The 19,232-nt window shown below is 44.1% G+C and overlaps 1 protein-coding gene across 4 annotated transcripts in view; it reads left to right on the top strand.

Annotated features, from left to right (window-relative positions):
- wwp2 (WW domain containing E3 ubiquitin protein ligase 2) overlaps positions 1 to 19,232 on the top strand; it is a 57,746-nt gene that overhangs the window by 37,256 nt on the left and 1,258 nt on the right. For 2 of the 4 annotated variants that reach the window (XM_030053301.1, XM_030053302.1), the window contains exons 11-22: positions 2,268 to 2,322; positions 4,310 to 4,391; positions 5,205 to 5,237; positions 5,604 to 5,732; positions 7,558 to 7,636; positions 8,126 to 8,197; positions 8,379 to 8,467; positions 11,365 to 11,524; positions 14,796 to 14,929; positions 15,126 to 15,266; positions 16,175 to 16,295; positions 17,664 to 17,865. In XM_030053301.1, coding sequence (XP_029909161.1) covers positions 2,268 to 2,322; positions 4,310 to 4,391; positions 5,205 to 5,237; positions 5,604 to 5,732; positions 7,558 to 7,636; positions 8,126 to 8,197; positions 8,379 to 8,467; positions 11,365 to 11,524; positions 14,796 to 14,929; positions 15,126 to 15,266; positions 16,175 to 16,295; positions 17,664 to 17,865 — 1,297 coding nt within the window. The remainder of the gene's footprint in view (positions 1 to 2,267; positions 2,323 to 4,309; positions 4,392 to 5,204; positions 5,238 to 5,603; positions 5,733 to 7,557; positions 7,637 to 8,125; positions 8,198 to 8,378; positions 8,468 to 11,364; positions 11,525 to 14,795; positions 14,930 to 15,125; positions 15,267 to 16,174; positions 16,296 to 17,663; positions 17,866 to 19,232) is intronic. The other 2 variants (XM_030053303.1, XM_030053304.1) reach the window with 2 other exon arrangements.

The following is a 19,232-nucleotide window of genomic DNA, read 5'->3' as shown; positions in this document are numbered from 1 at the left end:
AGTGGCTCTTTATGAGCTATCCCTTACATATCCATATTACCCAACATTCATTTCACACATTTCAGCCAACATGCTGCTTTTCCCTCTCCCTCCCTCTCTCTGTCTCTCTCTGTGTCCCTCCCTCTCTCTCTTTCTTTCTTTCCTTCAGCCTCACTCAGTCTGGAAGCCGGTGAGGAGCTGAATGGTCAGAGCTGGGGATGAAGTCATCATGTCTTTATATCATTATATTCTCCTTTTACCTTTTTTAGTCACAGAAAACCCACAAGGGTGGGGCGCCAGAGCATAGATTGGCTGTCGATGGGAGTGACACACACACACACACACACACACACATACACGCACACACACACACCCTTTAACCCCATAATATGCCCACTCTTCCTGCTCCTGCAGGCCCCAGTCCTTTCCATCCCAGCTCCTTCAGAGTTTCCATGACAGAGAGACTTTAAATGGGCATAGTCACATTTATTTTGGGAAATGCTGCGTAAAGTGACGTTGACATCGAGTGGATATAATATGTGGCTTTATGGCTTCTCAGTTAATACGCAACTTTATGGCTTCTCTGCGTAATCATTACTTTTGTGGTGTCTCAACTCCTGGGGGAAAATGCTGCACTGGTGCACTTTTGGAAAATGGAAGCATGTTCGGACAGCAGACAAAACATTACATCCTCAATCCTCATCGCTTCTAATTGTCGCTTGGAATAGTCCTAGAGTTGTTCAGCAAGGCAACCCGCATAAACTCAGATTGCCCACTTTTTCTTTTGTAGCAGTTTCTTTATAAAGTAAAGTCATAGCAAGTGGTAAACTCATATGAACACAGGGTATAATTGTTCAAATTGGTGTTTTCTTGTCAGCTGGAGGTCATCGTGTACCCACCGTACATCCCTGAATGAAACTGTAATATGCTCTCATTAGAGGGGTCTGTGCTCTGTTGCGCGGCACAGCTAATGGTGATGAAGTAGTTTTGGACACTGAAATGGGACTGTTTGATTAACATCTCGCTCGTAGCCATGAAAACCCATCAGCGGCTGCTAATTCCCCAACAAGCGTCTTTTCAGCTCCTTTTCCACTCAAGGTAACATTTTCATGTCTATGTATGGATGTGTGTATGTGTATTCCAACATTAGTAAGCACATACACATCCAGTGAGTGTTTGCCACGCACAAACTTTCCACACTATACCTCATACACCATCCCATACACACACTTTTTTTTTTTTTTTTTTTTTTCCTGTGCTGGCTGAGTAAACCCTACAGTTGTTCCAGATCCAGGGTGAATAAAGGTGCCTTTTGTCAGGCATGGGGTGGGTTGGAGGGTGGAGGTGGGGCGGGACGGGAGGGGGGGTTGCTGGATTGAGGTGCAGGGGTGTGGGGGTCCAGTCTGGAACAAGCATGAATGTTCCCTCAGTTCCCTCAGACATCGCACCTCCCTGCCTACTTTCACAGCACCGCTAGAAGAGAAAAGAGAAGGAGGAGGACCTCGGGGTGGAGTAGGGAGGGGGTGCCAGGCTGGAGGAGGTGTTGGTGGAGGAGGGTGGTGTGGTGTGGGGGGGGTGGCAAGCGGGAAGCCAGGAGGTGGGGCTTGGGTCCAGCCAGTGAGCTCATTGGAACAGCGTTGTTGTTTTATCCTCCTACCAAGCGTGTAGTTTTTGGAAGGCATACGAGCCGCCGGCTGGCCAGCTCCCTCAGTCGCCCCTTACCGCTGCACCAGTGAGGAGCCACCCCACCCCCCCTCCTCCTGCTTCCCCCCTTTCCTCCTCCACACACACACACACACACTCTCACACACATACACGCACACACTTTGAGCTTGCCTGACTTACGGACAGGTAGCTTACCCCGGTTTGGCGCATTCGCGAGGCGGTTATCCCGTCAAATGAAGACTTCGCCGCAGCTTTTCCTCCTGATCTCGATTTTCCAAACCTGCAGTGGGACTCAGAGTACGTTCCTCGTTGGCATTTTTCTAGTTTTTTCCTTTTTCCTACCCCTCTGCAAACCTGATTTTTTTTTTTCTTTCTCCACCTTCTCTTTGAGTTTGTTTTCGGGGTGTTTTTTTTTTTTTTTTTCCCTCTCATCCTCACACAGCAGTGAGACACTGAGTGGACAGACAGAAGAATTTCACACCACGCTGTAGCAGAAGGCAAAGAAGAAAACGGAGAAAAAGAGAGAGGAAAAAGATGAGCAGAAAGGTGGAAGAAGAGCACAAAGAGAGAGGAAGTTGTCCTAACTGGATTCGTTTTGTGTCTCTGTCTGTTTTCTCCCTCAGTCATCCGGTGCTCCAGTGGAAAATGACCCTCTGGGCGCCCTGCCTCCTGGATGGGGTAAGTTCACCGTACACACACTCGTATACCACCGTCCATGTCTCTGTGCACGCACACCCTGCACATGCCTTCCACATTAACATACTTCGGCATTTTATGAAATATTTCTTGCAAAGTGAAGACCTCTGAAGCTTGAACCGTGGCGTTGCTTCTGTCAGGAATTTTTGGAGATTCGCTAAGTTGTGGAAATGTTTGTAGAGCTGCCACAAATATGGGAACAAGCTCAGGAAGTACCTGGCTAGACGGGGCTGGTGTTAAATTAAAACTCCTCAGTCAGGCTGAGATTCTTGAGTCGAGGCTGGTTTCACTCTGAAACCTGCAGCCTCGCCAGCCCCTGTGCAGGTAGGTTTTCTGATTATTGCCCATTGCCCAACAGCCACTGGCTCTCGTTTTGCACCGGTGAAGTAAAGCAGGGCAAAGATGCAGAATAGAAGCCCTTGGGTCATTTCTACCTGGACTTGATTTTCTCATTTTCAGGTTCCCTAAATTCACTTTTCACTCCTCAAGGCCGCTGTGAGGGAGCGCCTTTCTGGTGAGGAGTGGACAAATGGTTTCTCTCCTTGTGGCTGGCACAAGTCCAATTATTTTCGGCATTTCTGCAATATCAGAAACTCTGAAAGAGGAATTTCTGTTGACAATGAGTTGTTAGTTCAGTCGTTTATGTAGCGTTCCTTAATGTTGCATTGTGTTGTGTGCATTGTAGGTAGAAGGGTTTCTTTTCATGTTATACTCATTTATCAGTGTACGCAAATCCTTCACTCGCAAGTCCGCAAATTATACGGGCTGCATTATTGATGGAACTCTTCATAATCCAGCCTATTCCCAAGTGCGTAATGCAATTCGATACATGCACAACCATTCCATACGCATTCATTCATAAGGAATGGTGCTGGCGAATCTCTCTATCCCACCAAAAATTTCTCACAAACTTCTTCTTTACCCAGCCATGTTCTCCCCAACCCCTCGCTCAGATTCTCTGCCCATGATGCCTTTTCAACATGCTGTGGCACCACAAGACGAAAAACCACAATTATATCACTGGCTCAGATTCTCCTCTCTGGACGCGTTCTTTCTCATCTGCGGTTGCTTCTCTTTTGAGGAGAAAAAGAGAGAAAGAGAGGGAGAGAGAGAGAGAGATGGGCAAAGGGGAGCGGTAGAAGGGAATGGAGGAGGGGAAGTCGGGGGGGGCCGTGAGGAATGAAAGAACGTCTTAACATGGGGGGGAGGCTGGTTTCAAAACTTGAACGGACGAATAAAATGGGGGTGGGAGAGAAAGCAAAGGAAGGCTAGTAAGAGTTGCAATGCGAGCGCTACTGTTTCTACGCCCTCCACACACTCCTGCTAATGAGAAAAAGATGTCAGCGAGTGATGGCGGGAGGAGGAGGAGGAGGAGGGGGGCAGCTACTACGGGCCGCGAGATCAACACTTAAACAAATAGCACACACACACACACAAAATCACGCAACCTCCCGTATTCCTGCGTTACGGTTACTTGTACTCGATTCAGCTTGTTTTTTTAGTCATGAAACATTTCCCCTCTTTTTGAAATATTTGCCCTCTTCAGCCATGATCATTTTTCCTCCTCTCCTCATACACACACACACACACTGCGCGAACACATTACCACACACATGCACGCACACATGCAAAAACCCCAGCCAGAGAGGCTTAGGTTTACCCTAGCGAGGTATTTTGGATCGAGCTACAGTGAAATACCACACAGACTCGTTGGTTTTCTATCACCATGGTGAGATTCAGCCCCCTCCTCCTCTTCCTCCTCCTCCTCTCTCTATCTCTTCATCCTCCTAGGAATAATAACCCCCACTGTCACTGTCGGACACGCTCATGCAACACCTATGATACCTACTTATTAACCCGATTCAGGCCGGGGGTCGCTCGCTAGATTTAGCTTTGTTTCTCTCTCCTGTCTTAATAAACGTCCCGGCCCCCATCCGTCACCTTAAATCACGCCGTCTCTACCCCACAGAGAAGCGCCAGGACAATGGGAGAGTGTACTTTGTCAACCACAACACGCGCACCACGCAGTGGGAGGATCCTCGGACCCAAGGGTGAGACCATGAGCGAACATGTGAACATGTGTGTGTGTGTCTGTGTGTGTGTGTGTGTGTGTGTGTAAGCGTGTGTTTGTTATGACTGCCTGCTCGTCGGCCTGCACATCTGGTGTTTGCTTTTGCTCATGTAACATATAAGAGAATATGTGATGACAGAGTGAGGAGTCATTTGCAGTATGTAATATAAACAGTTTTGTGACCGGAATTCCCAACTGGAATATCGTGGAATTCAGAGCAAGAGGATTTTTATAAATTCTCAGGGAATATTGTGGAATTTTTACATACGGATGACTTTGTAGGAAGATGGAAGAAAGTATTTTCCAGCTTGGTTGTGGTGAGCTGACAGGATATATTAACACAGCCGGAAAAAATAAAACGTTAAGCTCACAGACATCATGGAAAATCATGAAAGAGTTATGGAAGTGTACATAATCCAACTGTAGCTCAGAACTGTGTTTCCGCTAGAGATGAAAGTAAAAAATTTTGGGCTGTAACCGGGTGATATTATTCAGCTCCTATGTCAATACCGTATTCAGCAGCCCCCAATTTATATTTGGCATGGGAGGATTATTTATCCGAAGCCTGGAAATTACTAAAATTTTATAAATTTTTTTTGTCTCCCGTCTGAGGCGAGGACAGCAAATGAAACCAAGTTTCTTCTTCAAATTCAGAATCACAGACTCGCACCAACCGTGATGATAACAGATCATTTGGTTCTTTTTTTTTAAACATCAGCTTCTGTTTATTTGTCATTAAAATGCTGCTTGAAAAATGCACTTACATAGTCTTTTCTTTGTTCGCTTCACTCAGAGTGATCACCCCTCCTCCCCTCCCTGTCATCCAGTTAAGTGAAAATGAAATGACATTAAGCATCTTGCAAATTTGAATGCTTATTTCTCTCTTGTGATCAAACCCCATCTTCTCTCCATCCACCGGAGCTGTGGTTATGGCTTCCCCTTTACACCGGGCCAGTCGCCACTTGGGTTGGTTTTCAGTTGGCAGCGTCCGAATAGTTCAGGCGCACCTCGAGCTTCCACGGAGGAGCCGAACTCCTTGAAGTGGCTGTGAATGTCAGAGCAGGGAAAGGGTTTTATGTTAGTGTGCACAGTTTCTTCAGATCCACGGGACGGTGGGGGAGGTGTGCTAATTTATCCCGGGGATGAGGCCCTCTGGCTGGGAACGAGCTCACTGCCCCTCTCCCTGTTGCAGGATGATCCAGGAGCCCCCCCTGCCCCCGGGCTGGGAGATGAAGTACACCGCTGAGGGAGTCCGATATTTTGTGGACCACAACTCGCGCACCACCACCTTTAAAGACCCCCGCCCCGGCTTTGAGTCAGGGTAAATATCCATACAGCCAACCCCCTCCCCTGACACCCCCAATCAACCTTTTTTTTATTTTTTTTATTTATTTTTTTTAAAGCATATTACACACACAGGCAGAAACACATTCAGGAGAAGATGTGTAGCACTGAGCTGCTTGTGGGCAAATCACAAAAATAGAAAAAGCACTTGCAAAATGAGCAAGATCCTGTTAAAAAAAAAAATGTTCATTGTTTTCCCCCCCGGTCCAGTTTAATACATTTCAAATACCAACTCAGAGCCTCCCTCCATTTCATGAAGTCATGAAGCAAAGGACCAAATTCTGCAAAGTGTTTTCTGTACAGCTAAAACCTTACTGAGCTCATGGTTGATCATTGCTTGCCTTTTATCCGTTTTCATTACTTTCTTTAATACAGACCGAAGTACCTTCAGCGTCACAGATATTTCACTTTAACAAAGGGAGTCATAATTTATCATGTGCACACGTTCATGCAAGTGTGCACGCACACACACACACGCACGCACACACACCCCTTCCCCTCGGCTTGTGGATGTGCGCCTGGCCTCGAAGCAGTCTCAAATCTTCCCAGAAAGTCCGTAAAATGTGCAGATGTGCGACAACAGATCCACTGTAGGCTGCCTGGGCTTGTGTGCATGTGTGTGTGTGTATTTGCTTATGTGATTCTTCCTTTGTGTGCACAATTTTTGTAGATGCAGGCCGGTTTGCGTGTGCATCTGCAAACTGCTTTTCATGCTGATGTTTCAACATAAGAAGGTCTTGAGGCTGTATTTTTAGGCCGGCGGTCATGGAGCGGTTCTGAAAGTGTCTTAAATGTTTTCGCGTTGGATCCTGCAGGAGTGTGTATCCGCGGCCAGCACTCTGCCATTGCGGTCTCAATTTCCTAACCCGAACCATGATGTGCCTGGCAGCTTGGCAAGCACAGTCCCAACGCATTAGAGGCCTTTTTCTCCCCCACCTTTCATTCTTTCCTCCCGCCCTTCCTCCCAGTATCTGTCGATCTCTCTCTCTCTCTCTCCCTCTCTCTCTCCCTCTCTCTCTTTCGGATGCTGACAAGGCACATATCCAGTGTGTGTGCACTGGGTTGGTGGAGCTTATACTAACACAGCTGCACGCCTGCACTCACCTCTGTCTCTGAGCCCCAGACACACCAAGGCATTATTTAGAGCAGGATGGCTGCTGTGAATGTAAGACTTCATCTGTGTGGTTTCCAGTGTCCACAACAGTCATTCCCAAGCTGCCCTGTCCTAGCTAGTCTTTAGCTCATATAAAATGTTATTTATCTGTTATTGTATTATATTTAGCTAGCCGCTGTCATTGCTTACTCTTGGAACTCCACAGAGTGTAACGTGTTAGCATGGAGCAGCAGAGCCTGTGAGTTTGATGTCTACTCTCTCTTCACTTAAGGGATAAGTTGACTAAGAAGACATTATAGCAAAAATGGTAAATGACTTTAAAGGAGTACCAGAAGGTTCTCTGCAAAAGGAGGAGTGTTTCCTTGCCCAAATGTTGGCTCCAGTGACAGAAATGGCTGTTTCCCCTCTGTCTACAGAATACAAATTGAATACATATGACTACATATCTAACAGCGAAAAGCTTGGAGGGTCCTGAGGGGTTGGAGTCGGGTGTCTACATGGACCCATGTGGGTTACAAGACACCTCTGATAAATACATTCCTCTTATTAGACAGTCTCAGAATTGGAAATGCATGGCCAGTGGGGGATTTCCCCTGGTTTCTGCTTGAACAGTGTAACTTGGACTAAGTCATCCACTTCTCTCCCTCTCATTGTGTGTGTGTGTGTGTGCGCGCGTGTGTGTGTGTAGGTCGCGGCAGGGTGGTTCACCTGGGGCCTACGATCGCAGTTTCAGGTGGAAATACCACCAGTTCCGTTTCCTTTGCCATGTAAGTGCTGACTGGAGTGTGCGGTCAGAAAAAAAAGCCTGTCCGTCAGTTAAAATGATTACAGACATGAGATTTTTTAAAATCAAACTTCTTATTCCGTGTGTGGGTCTGTATTACCAAACACTGACGATGGGTTAAACTGTCGCAGATCAGAGTTTTGGGATTTTAACATCAGTTACTATCAATTATCAATTCTCCAGAGGCTTTTTCCAACACACTGCTCTTTAAGTTCATGGCTCCTGAATGAATGAATTTAAAGTTTTAAAGTTAAAGCTTGACACACACCACATTGTTTGTGCTTTTGCAAGTAAAACAATGGAACAAACAATAAGTTTGACTGAATTTATTTGACTGTTTTTTTTTTTATTATTATTAATATGTTATTATTATTTAACACTGCTTTTAGTGGCAGACAGTAATCCATTTAGAGGGAAAAAAAGACAAAAATGTTCTGTTTTAAAATCTGTGTTTATTGTTCTCTCTGTCTAGTCCAATGCCTTGCCCAGCCACGTCAAGATCTCTGTGTCCAGACAGACGCTGTTCGAGGACTCATTTCAACAGGTGTGTGACAGACAGCACTCTGTAAAAATAAAAAATAAAAATCACCAGACACAATGAAACTAGAGAGCAAATGAACCTGCATGAGAAATAAATCTATTTTGCACTTACAGATGATTTCTTTCTAAACGCTGTATCAGTCTCCAAAGCTGTTTTTCCTAATATTTATCTGTCCTGTCCTCAGATTATGAATGTGAAGCCATATGACCTGCGCAGGAGACTCTACATCATCATGAGAGGAGAGGAGGGGCTGGACTACGGCGGCATTGCCAGGTGAGAGCGACCGCAAGGCCAGCGCACCGCCTCCCGTCTGTTTCTGTGTGGCCCTCCAGGTGTTTTGGGGGCCGTTCCTCAACCCATTTATGTTCACTTTTTTAAATGAGTGTTGGTGTTGGTGAATTTCCTTTGATTTTATTTTTTATTTTATTTTTATTTATTTTTTTTTTTTAACCCTTCCCTCCCCCTTCACCCTGCTCCTCCTCCCTCCTTCACCAACCTCCTTCTCCTTCTACAGGTCCAAAAAAAAAAAAGTCCAGTAAATCAAATAAATGATTGAAGTGGTACCGCGCAGCTCCGCCCTCCTCCCCTGCCATCTTGTCCGCCCTCTTTCCCTCCGTCTCCCCCTTTGGGTCCTCTGTCTTCCAGGTCTCTTTCTCTGTTTGTTATTGTTGTTTTTTGTTTTGTTTGGTTTTGTTCTTGTTTTTTTTTTTTTTGGTGGTGTTTCGTTCGGGGTTTTATTCATTTATTTTTTTGCATTGTGTCTCTGTCTCCGGTGTCACGTCAGTGGTTTTACCCTATGGTAGGTGACGTCATGCTGTTCTACCACAGGGTAGAACCACGGACGGGATGTTGGGAGGTGTCTGCGTCCGTCCATCCGTCCGTTCATCTGTCCTTCCTCCCTCCCATACACCCACGCCACGGGGGAGGGACGGGGCCCCGGAGCGCTTGGTTCTGGTGCTGGTGGTGTTGGTGGTGGTGTTGGTGTTGGTGGCGGCGACAGCGGCCCTCATTCTCTCTAATATGCATCCTGCTACGGTCCATTTGTGTGTGTTTTATTTTTTCCCCTGCTGTCTGTATTTATCCTGAGTGCTATGTTTTTTCTTCATAGGATGTATGCACATTTGTTTGTCTGTGTACTGTATGTATTGTCATCAGAGTGCACCAATAAATACGTATCTGCTTGTGACGCTTCAGTTTAAATTGGAGCTGCCGACATCCAAGACCACTTTGGAAATATGTGCTGTCCTCTGGATTTTTTCACTTCTCAATTCAATTGTAAAGTTCCCAATAAATTCAATTCTGCACACAAGGCTACCCACTGCAACTCTAAAATAAAACTGAACTTTGGTAGATAGTTGGTTCGTCCAGTTCCCTGGCTGTGATCTGAGTCCACATGGAGCTGAAACTTCCTCATCAGCTGCTCTGAGCTGCTCTGGGCTGATAATCTAAAATACTGGATTTCTGTCTCTCCATTCACTTCCATAGTGCGATACAGCAGCTCACAAAATAACACTTTTAGCACATAAATGAAGGTGAACAGAGCAGATTATTCCAATATAAAAAAAAAAAAAAAAACAAGTCCTGGTCCCATTTCTAGGAAAATAAATGTCTCTTTTCTTGTTTTTTTGCCATTTGAATTGAAAAGTAGATCCGCTAGGAGCAGTGAGCAGGGAATTGCGTGTAATAACCTTGCACCAAGAACAAATTACCTGATCATAAATAATTGTAATCACACACACACACATACACACACACACACACACACACACACACACACACACACAAGATGTGTACTTGGACTTGGTGTTTTTTATGTTGGCATGATCTGCTTTGTTGGTGTTTTATATCCGCCGCTGTACGAGCCACTCTGCTCCCACTTATTTTAAAATTCTCCTCGTGGAAATGGGGACGGGATCAGTCTAAACATCATATCTCGGAGGTCCATGCACCACCACTATTATGAATACGGATCAAACTGGCCTGCAGGCTTGTACGTCCAAATCTACTCTAAAGCAATAGAATTTTTAATCTATTTATATCGCACATTGTTACTTTAAGATGCATTGTTTTTTGTTTAATGCTTTGATTTTTGTTAATTCCTTTCATTACAAAATGTGCACTGCAGGGCCAAATTTCTTTGTCATTCCTAGATTAATGATGGTGGTTGTTTCTTGTTTGTCATGTCATCAGAACCAGTGTGATGCTCATTTTTTTTTTATTTTATTCTCTGTAATTGTTTTCTGATCAGATAATGTTCTACTTGTTGTGTTTATGTGTCAGCATTTGGCATTCTTACCAGTTAAAACTAATAATGACACTAATCCAATCACAAAGATCTGGGCCAATATTACAGAAACTTCCTAACTTGCTGATCTTATATTAATTGTTTGGTAACCATGGTGATTTAGATTAGGACCTGATTTAGGATAACTTTAGGACCTTTACGATAACCATTAAGCCATCCTGACATTTCACTTTTCCACTAGGTCGTGTTAGCTAACTTGTTAAAACCAGTTACAAGCAGATTTTAACTGGTTATGAGACAGTCTCAGTTTAATGCTCATGCCTTTCTATGACGTCCATCAGCAAACCAGAGCCTGAGTGAGAAGTTTGGCTGTTTCTGTAGAGCTAATGCCCGTCGGCAGGTTGCTGTCACCGTGGAATCAGACAAAATGAAGTTGCTTCAGTCCAAATGGCTGCTCTTTTATTGTTTTTACTAACCAACAAAATGTCAACAAGTGGAACTTATTCTGCAAAAGGTTAATAGTAGACTGAACGATATCACACAGTTTAACAGACGGCAATTAGCAAATTCCTGCCTCACATCCTCAAACCATCAGTTACAAAGTGATGTTGGATGAAGTATTTAGGATTTCCTAACTTGAGACATCATAAAGTAACATGAGATAGGATTCCTAAGTTAGTTATTATTAGCTTGTGCAATACCAAATTGGGGAAAATCCTACCTAACACGCTTCCTAATCTCATTTAAGATTGAAGCAAGGAAGTTTCTGAAATATCACCCGTGATTTCCTCCTTCCTGACTTGTCAGATTTTAGCAGTGCCTCCCTGCTGTGGTGTCTGAAGCTTCATGCAGACAAAGTGTGTGACCTGCTGCCCAGGTGGGCCCTGCTCTAACGCCCGCTCTGTCTGCTCGCTCTCCGCTACAGGGAATGGTTCTTCCTGCTGTCCCATGAGGTGTTGAACCCCATGTACTGTCTGTTTGAGTACGCCGGCAAGAACAACTACTGTCTGCAGATTAACCCGGCCTCCTCCATCAACCCCGACCACCTCACCTACTTCCGCTTCATCGGACGCTTCATCGCCATGGTGAGCTCCCTCTCGCTTCCTCGAGATCAGGCTCTGACTTCCATGTCGCCTCTTCTTTATTGCGGTCGGTCAGAAACTGAATCGTTCCAGTCTGCCTGCCGGTCCTTCAGAAATCTTAAAATGGGTCTTAAAAGTCATGACATAGTCTTAAATTTAAACCCATAAGTTCTTAGTTCCAACAAATTAGAGTTCCTCTGCAGCAGTCAACATTTCTTATGTTAAAAAACTCAAAATCTGCTGAACTTGATACTGACTTTATAAATATCTGTCATGTTTACCAGTAAAGAGAAATCCTAGAAAATCCTCATGGCTGGAAAAAAAAAATAATGTGTCAGTTTATTGCAGTGCCTCCTAAGGGAACTTTAAATACTTAAAAAAAAAAAAATATAGCATTTTAACAGTTCTTTGAATCATCTAGTAAATAATCCTCCAGATTCCTGACTAATACTTACCTCTGCACTGAACTAAATATATAGTGCTGTACCTTTTCCTGCACTCATTTGATCATAATTTAATTCCTCGTTTGATTTAGTTAAACCCTTATTCATGTTCTTTTTTTCCTTTGTGGAGTGAATTTTAACATCATAATCAATAATATTTTTCTCTTAGTTTTGTGACTTCACTACTACAAGTATGTACCTGCAAATTAACCCAAAATGCATTAACTAAAGAGGAAAATGATAATCCAATAAAACAGCAGCCTGCTGACCTATCACAAATATAAATTGGTATTGACACAGGGGAATCTTATATGTTTTTTTAACCCTCTTGTGTTACTATATTTTACCCTTTAATGTACTTTTTGTTTAACGATGAATACCATAAGGTGATGCCAGAGAGCTAAAAAATAAATTCTTATGGTGCGTTACCTTTAACTGAGATTTTAATAAGCTGCTGGGTCCACACACACATTCACAGGCCGGTCACAGGTCACCAAAATAAAAGTTGAGTTCTCACAGATAGAGTTTGAATCTCAGAGTCCTGATGTTGTTGTTAGCTGGCGGGCCGATGGCGGGCTGTGACGAACCATCAGGGGAAATCTTCTCTCTCCCTCGTTGGCAGAGGAGCTGGCAGTCTGTATCCAGGTCACACAAATGAGAAATGGTCTGAACGAAGCCTAGAAGTGTGAGAACATCCTGAGTTGTGTCGGAGTGCAGAAAGAAATCACTCCGTTTTACTGAACAGAGTGCGTAACCCTCCTCGCCCCCGCTGCTAACCCACCTAAAGCCGCGTCATTAGACTCCCGTGCAGTTTGACCGTCCCGTGATGCTCTGAATGCTGCTGCAGAGGCTTTTTCACAGGAAGCGTCGTCGTGCAGGGAAGTGGTTGTTGGTGGCCTGAAAATGGTCAGTAGCATCCGGTGCAACAACGGGATCCAGAGGTTTTAGGTGTTTTGTTGGTTTTCCGGAACAAGCAGAACACACAGAAGACATGTCCACATGTGGTGTGTGCTGACATATTTACGAGTCACCGTGGAGATGCGGCTTGCTGCTTCTTGCCCACCGCCACAGGCAGCCTCACCCCGCCCCCTCCTCACCCCCCCACTGTGTTGGCCAACTCTCTCTCTTACTCATAATGCGTCATATCGATAAGCAATGTGAAGAATGCCATCTCTCTCTGTCCCTCTTCTTCTCTTTTCTCATTGGACAGCCTCCAGAAAGCTGTTAGCCCTAAAGCCAACACCCTCCACTCCCCCACTCCCACCCATCCCTCAACCCCCCCACCCACCCACCCACACCATGACCTCACTGCCGCACCCAGCCCACACCCGCCAGTTGTCGCCTATATTTAGTCCTGAAATGCACTTTGCTGACTTCCCTTATAAAGATGCTTGTCTTGAAACCCATTTCTCCCTTTTCTTTCTTTTCTCTCAGTTTTTTTTCCTTCTTACTTTTTGTCACTTTCTGCTCGTCTCTTTTACTTTATTCTCCGTTCCATTTTCTGTCGGCCTTTCTACCTAACCGGCTGTCTTTCTGTCAGCCTGCATCTCTCTCATCTGTGTGTTAGTTTTAGTGTGTGTGTGTGTGTGATGCTGGCTGTGCAGACAGACAGACAGATGGTCAGGACACAGTGGAACAGAACAGGCTGTGATTGAGTCAGTCAGTGTGTGTCTGTGTTGTTTTTGGCGCGTTGTGACACTGAGCCCTCTGTGGTGTTTGAACATTGAACAGCCCCATCTGGCCGAACCTACTCACTCTGCCTCTCTTCATGAACACACACACACACACACACACACACACACACACACACACACACACACTCAGACACCGCTCTCTCACAGAGCGAGGTGAAGTCCAGTCTGAAGTTTCTGTCATTATGGGGGAAAGAAAGAGAAAGATAAAGGAAAAGGAAAAGTCACCAGAAGTTAATTTGGAAGCCGTGTGTAAATGCAGTCCCACACCATAGCACCTGGTTATAGCCTGTGAGTGTAGCGCCCCCTTTGGACCAGTCAGTGTAACTTGGCCTGGTGAGATGCATCATCACTCCAGCGACAGTCAGCATTGTGGAATGTTTTTTTAACCCTAAGAGCAAAATTGACCTTATTTCTTTTTCTTTTTAATTTTTTACTTTTTTCAGTCATTTTGTGGACAGTTTCTTGTAATTTTTTTAATACAATTTTTTGGGTAATTTTATGGTAATTGTTAGTGTTGCACGATATAGCGTAAAGATACATCTGTGCAATAGCTACACATATGGAACTATATTTTTTAAATAAATAAATAAATAAAACAAAATCTTAATTATCTCTCTCTATACTGTGTCTCTATATATAGATAGATCGATTTTTTATTATTTGTGTTTTATTTATTTATTTACTTTAATTTGAGTATTTATTTGTGCTACTTTTCAGTCATGTCCTTGACATCTTTTGCAAGTTTCCTTCTTATTTTCATCTCATTTCTGGCTGATTTGCTGATCACCTTTTCTTTTTAAATGAAAGTCAGGTGGATGTGCTCAGGCTAAATGGGTTTCAGAGGCTTAAAGTTTCACTCTTGGGTTCCCTCTGACGTGATAGTTTGCTGATCTGATAATTCAGCACATTTACCAAACCATCACGTACTCGTCCTGGTTCCACCTCGTGTCACCTCACACCTGCAGCTTTCAGGTTTTTGAGCTTTAGATGCAGGGACGTTGGCATCACCAGGGCCTCAGTGAGCGGACGCCTCGGTGCCTCTGTGTGTGTGTGTGTGTGTGTGTGTGTGTGTGTTGTGTTTTGGAGCAGAAGGGAACATTTGTGCTGCCAGTCGCTAATGAAACGTCCTCCCTGCAGGCCTTGTACCACGGCAAGTTCATCGACACCGGCTTCACGCTGCCGTTCTACAAGCGGATGCTGAACAAGAAACCGACGCTCAAAGACCTGGAGTCCATCGACCCCGAGTTTTACAACTCCATCGTGTGGGTCAAGTAAGTGGAGCGGGACGGGGTCACCTGCACCAACAGGGAGTTGAAATCCTCCAAAGTGAGGCATTTTACCAGCTCCTAGTCTGACAAGGGATTAGTTCAGGACAGGACAAGTGGGTGTACCTGTGGGAATGGAGATTTTTTTTTTACCCATGTATTTTGTGTTTGTGTGTGTGTGTGTGTGTGTGTGTGTGTTTAGGGAGAACAGCCTGGCCGAGTGTGGGGTGGAGCTGTATTTCGCTCAGGACATGGAGATTCTCGGGAAAGTCTCTACTCACCAGCTGAAGGACGACGGGGAGAACGAGCTGGTCACCGAGGAGAACAAGGAGGAGTACATCAGGTCCTCATCATCCTCATCACCTCCTCCTCAGCTTTGGCTTTGTCTCCTTTCTTTTTTTTTACTTACTCATACAATAAAAGTAATCATCTACAACATTTGCAATTCAATAAATATCATATTAGTAGGGATTCAACCTACATTTCAGGCAGCCAAACTGCTGACTGTGTAATTATCTGCCACCTTAATAAATCCAAAGTCAGTTCCATGCAAACTGGGACCACAAATTACCCAGAATGCACAGGGCAAAGTGCACTTCAGCTTTCATGTACTTGACATAAATCTGGCCCTCAAAAATCCTCCAGTGCACAGCGAGTGATGCGTTTGATGTTGCTGGTTTGTGTGGAATAAACAGAGGAAGAGCTGGGTAGAGCAGCAGCCACCGTGGCTGAACATAAAAAGAAAACAGCGCCACCTACAGAGATTTAAATTTGAACAGAAAGAAAACCCAATAAAAAGACGCTGATCAGCGCTTAAATAATAAAAAAATAACCAAGAGTGGAGTTACATTCATATTTTAGGTGTAATCTGTAATCTGGTTTCACACTTTGACACAAATGTGCATCAACATATTCATTTTATTCAGGTTCTTCTGGTTTTCGCATTTGTTATGTGTTGCATATGTTGAGGATTTTTTTTCATTCAGTTTTTTAATACTGTGGATATTTTATGTTTTTGGCATATTTTCATACACACATTTTCACATACATACATTTTTTATTCATGGCTTTTTTTGTCTCTGTACGTTCTGCTGATGTCACTTTGCACATACTTTCTGTACATTATTCACATTTTCATGCTTTTCATTTGTTTATTTCTATTTACTAAGTTATTATGAGTATGATTCTCCACAGAGGTCACTGTAATATTTTCCTGTGTCTCACTAACCCGTTGGTCTGCGTCCCACTCAGCCTGCTGACTGACTGGAGGTTCACTCGCGGGGTGGAGGAGCAGACCAAAGCCTTCCTGGACGGCTTCAACGAGGTGGTTCCACTGGAGTGGCTCCGCTACTTTGACGAGAAGGAGCTGGAGGTGAGGAGTTTCACAACTTGAAGTAACCAAGTTCAGTCAGAAACGAACTGATTTCATCTTGAATTCAGTTCTGGGTTTTATTAAAAAGTTAAACTTTGCAGGCACGCTGTTGAAATCTAATCCTCTGTGAAATAAAGTGAATTAAGCAGAAACTCCTTCAGTTTGGGAAAAGCAAAAAAAAAGTCAAAAAAAAGCCAAAGGTTTCAGGATTTGAGCAATCACAACAATCTGTTCCTGAGTGGGATGAAATCAAACTGAGCTCAAGTGAACGGGGATCAGCCCGGCACTCTTTCAGATGTGGCCTGTTTGTCCTTGATTTGTGCTCCGGCTGGGATTGGATGCCAGCGTGTCCTCGTCTCAGATGAAATGCCGTCTGCGCGAGCCACATAATGAAATTTGTCTGCTGGAGGTCTGTCGTCTCATGTTGTCCTCCAGCCAGTGCAGCGTCACGCGGATCAAGAACAAAGTGAAGGGCACACACCTTTCTGTGGTCTGACAGTTCCTAACAGCATGTCTTTGATTGGAAGTGCACTGGCTTTATGAGCAGACACACTGTTTAAAGTGGAAAAGACAGAATTTACTGCTGGATGCCCCGACGTGACGCGAGCTGCTCCAACTGAAAGTGAAACTGCAGCTCTTAAAAAACACGGGTCCCAAGCTGTTTACCACACGGTGACCCACCCACCAGTTTGATAAAAGCAGAGCAGGACACAGGAAATCTGTTTGAACGTCTTGATCTGTCCTGTTTTGATCTGCATGGTTTGTCTTCATTCATCCTTTAGTGGGACAGAGCACCTGAATAGTTTTTTAGTATTTTTGAGTTACTGTTATGTTTTCTGTTCTAGTCTTTATTTTACAGTGTTTTCATTATTAACTTTAAACTAGTATGGGCCAATGATATTATTTATTCTCGAATTATCCTTCATTGTTCTGTTTTTTAAATGGATCCTCTGTATTTTGGAGGGGTGCACAGCTGCTCGGTCGCTCTTTATCCTTTTTTATTATGGTTTATGGTTATGTATTGTGCTTACTCTAGAATTATTTTGCCATTATTTATTTAAAAATGGTTAAATAATATTTATAAAAAATGTCTTCACTAGATGCCCACCTGACAGTGCTGCAGGTCCATGGATTTGGCCGATTTCTGTTGAGTTTTTGTAAAGCACCTTGAGATAACTTCTGTTATGATTCGACATGATACAAATACAACTGAATTGAATTGAATTAAGAATATTTATCATAGATATTGTATTCTCAAGTGTCAGTGAGCGCTCATTCTATAAAGGTTCTGTCTCGCTCTGTGCGATGGCAAAGTGGTGGTGCCATCCTCTGTTCCTAACGCCTCTCCTCTGGTTGTGTCGCCTGCAGCTGATGCTGTGTGGAATGCAGGAGATCGACTTGGCCGACTGGCAGAAGAACACCATCTACAGACACTACACCAAGAACAGCAAGCAGATCCACTGGTTCTGGCAGGTGGTGAAGGAGATGGACAACGAGAAGAGAATCCGACTGCTTCAGTTTGTGACGGGAACGTGTCGGCTTCCCGTCGGAGGCTTTGCTGAACTCATAGGTACTGAACTCCCCGTCCCTTAATCCCTAATCCCTGCACATCAGAGCATCACGTGGCTGTTGACTTTTAGGATCATCTGGGAATATCAGACTTGAGTTACTGCTCATCGTTGCTGTTCAGACTAAAGTCAGTGTCCTTAGTTTGGCTGCAGTTTCAGTTTGCAGTCACGGTTCTGGAAGGTGAAAGTAGCTGCTAGACTCTGACAAATTTCCACATGTGAAAGTTGGTTTTGAAGCTCTGAGTCTAATAATGATTTACCTGTAAACATCCAGAAGAAATTCCACAGCTGGAAAAATGTCCAGCGCCTCAAACAACACACACATTGTCAACACAAGCAGTGTTGGAGGCTTTCTGGAGACACAGTTGATTGATTGCTTGAGCGTGGGATTTACACAATCTAATGCAGCTGCCTGAAGTATAAAGTGACAATGCAAAAAAAACAACAAAAAAAAACAAAGGTGTTGTTTGATGAATCATTACCCCCTCAGTCGCTGTGATTCCTCGTCACAAATGAAGGCAGTTAAATATGAGGATCAGGTATCAGGTCAGAAACTGGCTGATAATTTATGCTGTGCGTTTTGAAGAGGTGTTGTTTTGGAGCAGCTGAGGTGTCCTGAAAAATACAAAGACTGTCTATGAAAATATCTTAATTATTGTTTTAACAGTGTGCGAAATGACAAACTCAAGTATGGTACTTTGCAAAAGACAATCAGAACACACCTTCAGAGTCCACACACCTTCACTGTGTATGATCAGACTAGAGCGCATGCATGTTGATAACACATGCAGCGTGTCATATTTGTCAGATTTAACTGCTTGATGTGGCTCATCCTCACTCACATGGAGGCGCTTTGGCTTCAAAAAGACAAATGTCGCCCAAAAGACGCCGATCTGCAGAGCAGTGGCCGTTAAAGACAATGAACATGTTTCACTGTCAGCGAATTAACCAGCGCACAGAATATGAAGAAAATGAAAAAGGATATGAAAAAGCTTCAGGAGTCAACAGCCGACTACGACCAACCAGCTGAGGTGTCGGCAAAACAAAAACACTCAGCAGAGGTTGGCAGAGTCTCTCTGCAAGAAGGACAAGAGAAATAAGAAACTCTGTCACCACCAACACTGCAGAGGATCTGCTGCCAGTTAAAGCAGCCGACAGAGACGTTTCAGACAACTTGGACTAGTTTGGACTTCCTGCCTAGCCGGACATATTTCATCTGCCTTAAGTCTGATTCATGTCACCAAACTCTGGAGCAAAACCTGCACAGGGTTTCACATTTTGCTACAACAATAGTTTTGATAATATCATTAACAGCATCTAATATACTGTTAGCAAGAGCAAGCTAGTACAATACAAGACTCTCACAATC

Source organism: Myripristis murdjan, chromosome 6, assembly GCF_902150065.1.
Source record: "Myripristis murdjan chromosome 6, fMyrMur1.1, whole genome shotgun sequence".
Classification (NCBI taxonomy): Eukaryota; Metazoa; Chordata; class Actinopteri; order Holocentriformes; family Holocentridae; genus Myripristis; species Myripristis murdjan.
This window is presented reverse-complemented; position numbering and strand designations above follow the sequence as displayed.